Genomic DNA, 12459 nt, shown 5'->3' on the forward strand with positions numbered 1-12459 from the left:
CTATTAATTGGCTTATAGCGACTTTATATAGATGTGCTCTAGTCACTCGTTTGCTGTAAGGTTAGCTTAGCGCAGATTTTATTGCACTCTAGTGCAGTTACACGTTTGAGTTATATCTGGAGCGTGGGGCGCATGCGCGGACCCAGTCAGAACCTCGACAGGCACAGTCGGATCCTCGTACTGGCATAAAGCAAGCGCCTCTCTACACTCACTCCGTCGACGATATCACTACGTTGAATTTAAACTTCAACATTGCTTGATTTCTTTTTTTTTAATTGTTATTATAAATAAACAATTGAGTATAAACGGTTGCTGTAATAGATTTAAAAGTTAATTTTGATCGTATACAGAAGATTATTTTTCACGATGAAGTTGAGGTAAGTTATTTTAGATAAAATTAACTGACTTAATCGCCGACATTTAATGCAAATATCTTGCAATTTTCACTGTGCATTTGTATTTTATCACGATATTCTATTATACAAAACATAAAGGCTCGCTACGCCTTAGATAACGCCCGTATAAGAAAGTTAATTTCCTAAATGATGTAGTGTTTTGAACTAGTGTCAATTATAAGTAACTCAACTGAAATAAGCTCCATTCCAGAAATTATTTTATCTATTTCGTGGACACTGGGTTAACTTAAATTAACAACAAAAACTGGAAGCGACAGGTCCTTATAACGAAGCCTTGTGTTTGGAAACTTGCATTTTAATTCTATTTATGTACATATTTTATATTTAGAATAATTTGAGATATTTCTGAAAATTCAGATTGTTGGGACTTTTTCAATAACATGCACAATTGATAAAATAAGACACATTGAGACTTTTATTAATATCTTACTACGATTGTCTTACTATATAATGTGGTAGTCGAGCACGCTTCGGCACGAATTGGGCCAGCTCGCACCGGGGAAGTACCACACCCCCACAGAAGACCGGCGTGAAATAGCATTCTGCTGTGTTTCGTTCGGTGAGTGGGGGAGCCGGAGGCCATATCCTTTTCCTTCCCTTCCCAGTCCTTTCCTTTATTCCTCTCACCAATCCTTTCCTAATCCCTTCCCAAAAAGTTGGCAATCCATTTGTAGAGGCGTAAGGTCTGTAATGGACCTTATGCCTCTACAAATGTTCATGGGCGGTGGTACCGCTTACCATCAGGCGACCAACCAGCTCCATTGCCGACTGTGACATAAAAAAAAAAAAAAAAAAAAAAAATTGTCAATCCACTGCCATTCTATCATATAGTGAAATAACTTGTTGTTTTACCCACTTATGAGAAAAGTTATATTTAAAAGCGATGCAGTTGTCGCCGGAAATATGCTCCATATTCCACTGAAGCTCTTTATTCATGTGTTACAGTTATGTTTTATAAAGTGTTTTGTTAAATAAAATGCTCTTGCTAAATGGAGTCCAAGATGGTTTATTTTTTACCAAAACCACTGGCTTGTCTATTATCCTATTTTGTGTCGAAGTGGCGGCCATTTTTAACTTGTTTTCTTTTGTTTCAGACACAATGTCGTCGATTAAACTGCCGTCGCTCGTAGTCAAATGACAATAACTAGAATAAAGGTAAGATATTTTTAAAAATGCTTTGAAATTAATGTGTACGTTTAGAAAATTAAATAATCAGAGAAATTACAGAGACTCAAATATTATTCTTATTTACATTTTGATGAATATTTCTACATGTATTACTCAAATATAAATTATACTAAATCTATACTAATAATAAAAAACTGAAGAATTTGCTTTGAACGCGTTAATTTCAATAATTATAGGATTAATTTAAAACATTATTTCGTTCTGAGATAAAAACGTATACTTGAGGCTAAATATGTACCACGGACGAAGCCGTAGTGGACCGCTAGTTTAATTTAGTAAGAATAACTCGAAATTACATTCACTGTCTGGACATTTCTGAATCTTTTTTACTGTAAAAAAGAAATATATCTATCTATTAAAGATACTTCCGTAATCCGTAACTTATTTTCATAATATTTTTGATTTATTTCATTCATAATGCTGATTAAATGAATTCATTTGTGCTTAAGTGCATAATGTCAACGATGTGTATACTTAAAATGTTAAATATGTGACGCTCTAGCCCTTCTGTAACTTACTGAATTTCGGTACTAAATTTAAACTTCGGCATGATTGTAACATGAATTGGCTCTCACAGGTAGTTTGGAGCGGGTGTGAAACACGAGCACCGTTTACATTATCATATTAATTTCCTGTATGTTTATATATATGATAATATAACGTATCGGCCTCGATAGCGAGAGAAGTCTATTTATAGAATTTAAATTGAGCCATTTATAACGCATCAGTTTACGTGTAGCAAATATGATAAAGGCTGGATTGATCGATGGCTCAAAAGGTTTTGTTGCAGGTGTATTATGCATTTACTCGTATTCTGTTTCGTTGACTAGCCTCCACGTTGTAATTGGTTAAGTTTGATTTTGGTTATGCCTCTGTCGATTTACCCCTGATACAGGAATCAAAACAGATCGCTATCCTCAAAGGATTGATTCGTCTATAAATACCTACTACTATTCTGCTCATACTAATTTAAAGTGTGGTTATTTACATTACTTACAAGCCTTTTTGTCTGGCAGTGCCGGGAGCGCTCATGAGACAGTCGTGTCATCGTCTGCTTGAGCACCAACAGGCAGGGGGTGAGGAACCCCCGCTTTACTCACCAGTAGACCAAATTTCAGGTAAATGAATGTATTTGATTTACGGTACGTAAGTGAAGTTCAGTTTCTACACCTCAATTATTAACAAGATGTATGCATAAAAGGTATTTACGTTCGATAATGTTAGAAGGTAAATAATTTGCGATAATTCCCATCCATCATAGGAGAAACTTTGGAGATCTTCTAAATTTAGGCGTACAAATTCAATTTTCACCTTTTTTAATGATCGATAGGTGAAATGATAAATGTCGAAACACACATTTGTACTTTGAATAAAGGCAGGGATAAAATGAACCAATGTTATATAAAATAAGTAGGTTAATTTATAGGTATTATATTATATTATTAGTATTACCTTATCTACTGCTGTCATCGCTAAGGCATTTTCTGTATAAATCATCAATTATATGATATTTCATTAATGATTTGCATACTCCATAATGTTGTTGTACATGTAACATTTTATAAGTTTTCGTTTTGAGTTGCCTTTAATTTAAGTTTTTAAAGTTATATATTGTGCCATTAATTGTTGGTTACACTGGTGATTATAGCTATCATGCTTTGCATATTATGTTAATTTAACGATAAATGCATCACTGCATCACTGCAACTGAATTATTGTTTTGTATTATAAAGAATACAAACTTTTTTTATGTTATAAAAGCTTTTATTTGTAAAAAATTCGCATTCATTTTGCATATAATTAAACTTTTCATTACTCGAGTCAGCCAGGTATCCTGTCTACACCCATGAAGTCATTGCAATTATTTGAATTATTTCTGATTTGAATGTCATGTTATCAAAATTGTTTCTGTACCTACGCGATTTTTTTTTATTTTGTTTTCGTCGTGGCCATTGGCGCTAATTGGCAGTACGGTGATAACGTTTGTTCGGTTTTATGTTTCGTAGGGATTTTCCGATTAATAAGCAATATGTACATCACTGAATTTTTTTTGTACGCAATGTGAATACTAACCCTTATGATTTACTTACTCAAAGGGGTCTCTCTACCTGATATACATATAAAAAAAACACTCCGTTTAAAAAAATATAACATGAAAATTTCATTAAGTGTATCGTGTAAAGATATATATAGGTATACTATTTTTCCAATTTTAGGTGAATGCCCGTGGATAAGAATTAGTCCAAAATAAACTCGTCGGTTATTCCATGAAATCTCTTATTGGAATATAAATACCTTCTTTTAATGACGACGGTTTAGACTTTTAGAATATTTTACAGCGAGCGTATGATCACGGGGCCACGTTTGAAACAGCGGGATAAATGATATTATAATGAATTAATAATGTTTAAAATCCGTTACAAAGTGTTTAATTTCTAAATGCGTAAAATCAAACAAAAAATACTAGCCGTTACTAGTCAATTATTTATCGTGTCCGTTTCGAGCCATGCCGTGGTAGCATATCATCGGATTGTAATGGTGCATAGGAGCAGCTTTCGACAGCATATAGTAGAATAAACGAGGCTTTTGATACAGTGGTACCGGAACATGTGGGCCGCGAGGCCGGCGGCAAGCTGACACGATATGCGCCGACGGAGGAGGACGAGGCGACACTCAGGGAACTTCTACTTAGGTACGTGTCACCCTAGAGAAATGTCGAAAACATTAGCTTTCCGCCTTTATAACTGGCTTCATTGCATTGTCGATTCATGAAAATCTGTGTGTCGATGTTTCTATACACATTTCACCTTGGCTTTGCATCCCAAGTATCTTATATTACAGATATTAAACTGATGCAATTCGCGGCGTCTTAACCATCATCCACTTTATCTTACTTCATGACATCGAACGATAGTTCACCGTACTTACGAACATTAGATACAATGGCCATGACCTGTGTTGCTTTGACACCGAGTCGAGCACAGCGTTTTTGCTTACACCTTGATCCCTGTTTTACCAATATTATTTTACTGATCTCTCAATGTAGGGTCGCTTGCATGTGTGTGACGGTGTTGTGTGTTATATTATAGTGTATCTATTTAGTTTACGAATAGGTACAACTTCTATTATTACGTTAATATAATTTACCTTTAGACTAGGAATATCCTTTGTACAATATCTACAGACACAAACTATTCAGCGCGGTCTCCTTTGACTAATTAACAAACATTGTTACGGCTCGATTCATGCAACATACTCTCATAAAATGGAATAAAGGCCTATAGACTCTCAACAACTAATTTGTCTTCAATTGAGTTAAAATATATAGGTAGATATTATATTTTTACGCCTTCCAAGGAATCACATATGGCTCGTCCTTAAATTAAATACTTATTAAGTAGGAATACATTGTTTTAAGTGGTTTTTAAGTTAGCTTGTTACAGAAGAAACTTAACAATTATTAAATATCATAATGTAGGTAAAAGAAAATGTGTATATTAATTATATATAAACATAGTAATCGCTTTATAAAAAACATTCTTGCATAAAAATGGAAAAAAGCTTTTTCATTAAATAAATGAACATAAAATATGCGTTTGAAAAAAAAAATACACTCTCACACAAATATGCGATAATCATTAGCCCAATGAGATATAAAATAAAATGCCGTCAAAAACACAGACAAAAATTATTGCGATACTTCTGTATTCGGTTTATAGATCTCCTTTGATGTATAAATTGTTTTTATATCAAACGTACTTTTATTTACATTGAAACAGGAAAAAAAGCCCATTTGAAATACAATTTGAGAATAGTATTTTACTTTACTTTTAAATGTTTGTTATAGATACGTACCTGTAGGTACAACTGGCGTTAGATTTTAAATATAATCGATATTTATTAACAGAACTTTAATTTACAAGGGTAATAATATATGAATAATTGGTTTTGCATTAAATAATGTACCAGTGTTTAGGAATTTATGAAGAATATGAAATAAATGTATACTAAAAGCATATAAATTTTTTCGACGCTTATTTTCAGATATCATTATCACGTTTATTCATTTAGCGCATATCGTAATACAATTTGAATATAGAAAACTATACATATCTTCTCGTAATGTACTTTTTAATTTTTTTATATGAGTGGGTGTGTATGTGTTTTAATAATAGTTAATATAATTCTTTCTATTAACGTGCCTAACATTAGTAACATTATTTACTTATAAGTACAATAATTATAAATTTATTATATCATTATATAGCTTATATAGTTTTGTATATATTTTTATATTCAGTACTCGTAAAAAGTTCTTTAAATATTTAGATTAATTTGATTATGATGTAATAAACGGAAAAAACAGGATATTTTTTATTTTTTATTATTTAGTTACAAAATGATTGAACATTTAAATTTTTCGCTTGATGTATCAGTTTTGACGTATGATATACATATAGCTCAGAAACGCGCTGAGTTATGTCTGAACCAAAACTCTACCTACTCTATTATTTTTTTAAAGTACGTCAATGGAGTTAGCTAAATCAAAGTTTGTATATTTATATCTTAAATTTCTGATTTACTTTGATAAAATCTAAAATGCTAAGATATCACGTCGCTTAAACTGATCTCCAAAATTATCGAAGCACAATCTTTATAATTATAAAAAATAAATTAATTAGTATTTGTAATTAAATAATAAAATACCTAGAATTTGAGGTAACAGCATAGCCTAGATGTATTAGTTACTTATATTTAAACACAATTGTTGTATGTAAAATTAGAGCACTTTTTAACAATTCGTTAATTGATTGTTGATTCTAACAAGAATTACTCATAACTAATAATTTCGATAGTTTCGAACAGAAAAAGTCTTAACCATTTTCCTATAAAAATATTAAAAATAAATGGTAGCTAATTCCTATGCAATATGAATGTTTCAAAGACACTAAAATCTAAAACAATGGTTAGTGATAAATGTTTTCATAGACTCAATTTAATTATTTAGTTCTAAAATCGTAATAAGATCATACTGCCTCTTTCTCGAATCTCCACAAAATACAAAAAATATTCACTCCGCGCGAGTTAAGTCGCGGGCGATAAGCTAGCCTTTAAATAACAATGTGCAAACTGCACAAGTCTTGTACGAAATACATAGTAATTAAACGATATTATTTAGCCTTCAGAGACAGGTGAGCGTGATGAGTATGAATCTGTCCGCAAAGCTGGACGAGCTACAGCGGGGCGACCGGCAACTTGAGACCACGGTCGCACTCTGTGAGATTAGAACGCAACTACAAGAACTCACCAAGAGCGTTGAATCATGTCAAAGCGAAGTGTCTGAGGTAAGGAATGACATAACGTTCCACGCATGTAGCTTCTCGTATTATGTTTCAGACAACCGTGTAGTCTCTCTAACCTAATACAAATGTTACGTGCCGTAACATGGTGACAGTAACACATTGTGGCTTAGAATTACTTAGGTTACGTTAGTGACAGTGGACACCCATGTAACTAACTGAAGTCTACTATGACTATTCAGTTAGTGTCATGAGTGTAACATAGTAACACTTTGAGATTAATAAATGGGATATTTTATGATCTTACCTAAGAAGATACGTTATTCGTAACAGTGGCTTTTAATGATTTAATAATAGAAGGGTACTTATTGATACATACATAAAAATTAAATATTTTTATTAAAATATCAATATTTAGCTCATCATTTTCAGTTCACAACAAGTTAAGAGGATTAATGAAAACTCTTAGCAGCTTTGCAATGAAATAGGATGGAAACAGCTTCTAATATTATCTATAAATTCTCGGACCTCGTTATTACTTCGGGCTATTTAAACGGATAATAAATGTTCTACAATTAAAATGTGTTCAGATGATAGATGATAGACGTTTATGTTAAAATGTTAAGGTGAAACGAGATATGGTTGCCATCAAGCAAGAGTTAGACACTGTGCAACAGGTGAAAGAGGAAATAGAAGAGTTGCGAGAATATGTGGACAGGCTTGAAGAACACACTCAGAGGCGGAAGCTCAGACTGCTGGAACAAGTAAGATATTTCGTCATTTTGTCATCGTTTTAAGCTGAATTAAATTTTTATTTAAAATATTCGTATGGATAACAGGGCTGCGAGTAAATTGTTTAATACTTTTACTAGTTTTTACATGAACTAGAGTCACTGATATTGCGCAATTGAATTTATGCAATGCGTCGTAGAGCTTCACTATAACTATAAGTAAGAATGCAACTGCAATTCAACTTTTTGAAAGGTATTTTTACAAAGCGCCAATGAAATTCTTAGAAATTTATTCGAGTTAAGTCAATATTGATGTAAAAAGATTAGTGTCGTAGCATTAGCACTCGAAAAATATAAGAAAATACTTAGTTTTTCGAACAGGCAGACGAACGGACAGACAGACAGACGGACTGCGGAGTCTCAGTAATAGGCTTTACTTTTTGGGTACGAGCGGAGTATTTCCTATTCGCCCCAGACGGCGAAAAAGCATACTATTACACTGTATAAGATTAAAGGAATGCATCTACCATAAAGAAATCTCGTTTTGAAGATTAAACCTAATAATTTTCAAACAATAATAAAATCTTTGTTAAAATTTCACAATTGAAAACCCCTGTTTTCAACTACTAATTTCACCATTTTTTTAACATAATGTTTTCGTTATTCACTTCTTTAAATGCGTTGGATTTACTTTAAACAAACATGAAATAATTGTTCGATACTTTTATTCACAACTAACAAAGCAACTTGTCGCAGTCACAAAATATCGTTTTAAAAATTGTGAACGGCTTAACCATACTATTTCAGTAAAGATTTAAAACATTTCCTCGTAACTTTTTCCCATTCCTAGCAGACAAAACGTGATATTTGCCGAGATTCCCAGTCTCCCCTGATTAAATGAGTTTCTATTCCACCCCCTTTCCCCTCGATTGCCACGGTGCCACGTAATTAATGGATGCCCCCTTAAGAGAAAATATAGACCTAGGGTAGTAATCCTACTCTCAACATGTATCATTATGGCTTCATAAAAAGACATTTTCATTTTGTTTTTTGTTGTATGTATGGAGAGAAATAATACAAATTTTGCGTATACAAGTAGCTAATATAATACTATATATACCTCGGTATGATGTAAATTATAGTCAATTAAAATTAATGACACAATTTTTTCTTTGTAAAATAAACGATAAACTTCGGTATTTAACTTAGTTCTAAATTAAATTCAAGACCGAATCGTTGTATTAACATTCATTCGATGAATAACTTATTAATGGAAGTAGTAAATCAATACGAATGGCAAATGGCTATCCCATAATTAACTTTTGTAATAATTATGACCAGTATTCAAGGTAATGTGATGTCCGCAAAAATAAATACCTATGAGACTTAAGAAAATAACTAAATTGCATTACAAATGTAATTTTTATTTTGCATCCTTTTAAAATTATAATCGCGAACGTTTTTAAGATCAAAGCAAAAATACGAACGTATGATTTAATGTTTCTCTTTGACAAAAAAGCACTGATCGAATTTATATGAGATTCGCTTCAAACATTATAGAGTTTGAATAGCACAAAGGTTATATCCGGATATAATGCGAGTGAAGCTACCAGAAAGCAACATTAAATTATTATCAGTTTAGTCGTTATAAATAGCGATACATAATACCGAGTCCGCCACCCCTAGTTCAATTTTAGCAATCAAATTTATTGGAGTATATTAATCTAGATAAAGCTTCACGAGTACACGGCAATAACGTGCTTTTCGTTTTATTATCAATAAACTATTTGATCCTTTCATATTGCTGGTATTTAGAGATATTGTTGATAAACAAAACTGGATGGTATTAAAAACTAACATCAACACACTCATCCATATTGAACGATAAATAAACAACTAACGTTCATCCGTTGATCGTTATAATCTCCAGGCTGCTAATTCATTAAAAATGTTTTTTGTTTGAAAGCAAAACATGCATTTATTTGTTAAGTGTTCTTTACACTCGTTACAGAATTATAGCAAAGAATAATAATGGAATTGGCCATTTCATTTATAAGTTGAATTGATCTTTTAACGATGATTCTACAAGATTTCCCATAAAATTAAAGTAATTAAAGCCACAAGCGTATTTATATAACATCGCGACTCCGTCGAAGATTTTTATCATTACGCGATAATAATCTCTTGTGAGTACAAGACGTTAAGTATGAATGAATATATAAAAATGCTTAGAAATTATCTATAATGTCTAATGTTCAGATCACGGATTTACTTTCAGCGTACCTGGACAACGTAAACTTAACCCGTAACTTGAATATAATTTAAAGAGCTTATCTATTTGACGTACGAATTTTGTATTTTTTTTTTTTTGCTTTAAAGAAATAATTTTACATCTGCCTGTCGAAGAACACGCCAATAGTTATGACAGGTTTCTTATGTAACCTGATATTTAAAGAAAATACTAAATTTATAACGAGCACTAGTTAAACTTAGTTTCCCTGTTGGGCGTCACTTGTTCAACTTGCTCTCAGCAATGTTTTCAACTCTTTGCGCAAGCGAGACTACCGAGCGACTCTTTTATATCACTTCACGTTTTGAAGTACTTTATTTTGTAAGGAATTTTGTTGTCAGCTACAAGAGGTATATCCACTTTTAACGAGATCCTCCAGACAAACGAATTGATTTGATGACTTAGAACCACTTGCATAGGACAGGCGCATTCATATCCGTCATTATTGTGGACCGAATCGAAGTACAATTCAACTTAAAATATGGGTATTCGAATGCTTCTATAAGCGACCAATCAAGTATCGATTGATAGTTTGTTTTAGTTTATTTAGAGTTTCTTATTATCTTAGTTTTTGTGCGTCTACATCGGTATTCTTGCACGAGATCGAGGCGTTTAGTGTGCGTTTTATTTCACAGCTATACTAGACTTTTAAACTTATATAAGTTTTATTTAAAGGCAGTATGTTATTAATATTAATTTTACGCAGGGGCTAACATTCTTCCTGTCCTACGCCATCTTGGCTGCAGTGCTCGGAATGCTGCAATTTGGTTACAACACTGGCGTCATCAACGCTCCTGGCAGAGTGAGAAATCCCCAATATTTTTATTTATAACTTCATTCCTCAGAAGATTATTATTTATAATATGTTTATAACAATAACACACAGGATGGTAATTAATAAGTTTAAATACCTGAAGTCAAAAAGTTAAATCAATATTTAATAAAGTTCCATAGTGCTTTTCTCAGTATTCATTCACAATTTCACATTTTAATCTTCGAGCATGTATATGCAGTAATTGATTCGAGGAATATTTTCAGTTTTTAATTAAACAACAGCTTCGTTCACAATGCATTATTATATTAAATTACTTTACCTGTAAAATGATATTTATAAGATTAAACAATACGTATGTACATACTATTATACTCAGCATACAATCGGTTCATATTCTCGTTAAAAATTTATTAAACGTAAGTCTCGTGAAACAAAGGAATTCATTTCAGTGAACGATATTTTCATAAACGATACAATAAACCAATGGAAAGTTGAAACATTGCTACGGTTGCATACTGAAAATATATTAGGTATAATGTTATTTACATACAAAGAGTTGAATTATATTTTCCATATTTAAAATGGGAACCGGTTTTAAGTAGTTTATCGCTGTTAAAAAAGTACTTAATCAAAAAAGCAGAATCATTTTTTTCACTGCTTTTTCCAAAGTACAGTTTGCAAATTGTATCTTGTTATAATTATAACAATCTGGCATCCATCGAAAGCGTGCCTTATTATTTTTAATATAAGTATTTTAAGAAAAGATGGACTTTCATCTTGTAGTCTTCATTTCACTCAAATTTAGGTAGGTATCATATTTCACGAAACCAATTTAAAACTGATCAGTCACACGAGTAATTGAAAAATAAATAAGTTTATAAGAAATATCGTTCGTATTCAAAAACATACCTTGTGTTTTGTATGATTTTCCAGTAACGGATACTCGAGCAATTTTATTAAAAATGAAATTCAATTTTGTAGACAAAATTAACTACACCGGAATAGGGCACAACTTTGCTTGAATCAAAATTGTTTGCATATTTTTAGCGACTGACATAGTTATCAAATGTCATGCAAATAAAAGTCATATGACCTAGTTTACAATCACGTACCTACAGAATATCGAGAACTTTATGAAGGACGTGTACAAGGACCGTTATGGCAAGGACATCCACGAAGACGCCGTCAACAGACTGTATTCTATCGCAGTGAGCATTTTTGCAATTGGTGGCATGCTCGGTGGATTTTCAGGTGGAATGATCGCAAACCGTTTTGGAAGGTATATTTTTATGCTGATTGAGTAACCTATGACTGTAGAATTGTTATTATTTTAGAAATCGAATGCAATACTAATTTACTTTTATAAACAGGAAAGGTGGATTGTTGCTCAATAATATTCTGGGTATCAGTGGCGCAAGTCTCATGGGCTTCACGAAAATATCACATTGTTATGAAATGCTCTTTTTCGGTAGATTCATCATCGGCGTCAATTGCGGTAATTACATATATGTTATAGTTATATCCCCTTTCATTAATTAAGCGAAATTGTCACAATTCAATAGATCCCACTCCACAATACTTACTTATTGGTACGAAATGTTATATTACACTTCGTTATATAATTATGAACTAAATTATACTCACATTGCCTTAATAGGTACTCGTCAGTAGATTTGTTGAAAATAAGATAGAAGCGGTAGAACTATTGATGATAGTATAAAATCATTAACCTTCTTTAATACAATTCAGTTTTAAAAAA

General features: G+C 32.1%; 1 protein-coding gene across 4 annotated transcripts in view; it reads left to right on the forward strand.

Moving 5' to 3' along the window:
- LOC119835826 (glucose transporter type 1) overlaps positions 1 to 12459 on the forward strand; it is a 37064-nt gene that overhangs the window by 15917 nt on the left and 8688 nt on the right. For 2 of the 4 annotated variants that reach the window (XM_038360846.1, XM_038360844.1), the window contains exons 2-9: positions 1511 to 1571; positions 2621 to 2722; positions 4200 to 4296; positions 6784 to 6949; positions 7531 to 7668; positions 10632 to 10727; positions 11819 to 11979; positions 12071 to 12195. In XM_038360846.1, the coding sequence (XP_038216774.1) occupies positions 2635 to 2722; positions 4200 to 4296; positions 6784 to 6949; positions 7531 to 7668; positions 10632 to 10727; positions 11819 to 11979; positions 12071 to 12195 (871 nt within the window). In that variant the 5' untranslated portion in view covers positions 1511 to 1571; positions 2621 to 2634. Of the gene's footprint in view, positions 1 to 172; positions 378 to 1510; positions 1572 to 2620; positions 2723 to 4199; positions 4297 to 6783; positions 6950 to 7530; positions 7669 to 10631; positions 10728 to 11818; positions 11980 to 12070; positions 12196 to 12459 lie in introns of those variants that run through there. The other 2 variants (XM_038360845.1, XM_038360847.1) reach the window with 2 other exon arrangements.

The sequence above is a fragment of the Zerene cesonia genome, chromosome Z (assembly GCF_012273895.1).
Source record: "Zerene cesonia ecotype Mississippi chromosome Z, Zerene_cesonia_1.1, whole genome shotgun sequence".
NCBI classification, from domain to species: Eukaryota; Metazoa; Arthropoda; class Insecta; order Lepidoptera; family Pieridae; genus Zerene; species Zerene cesonia.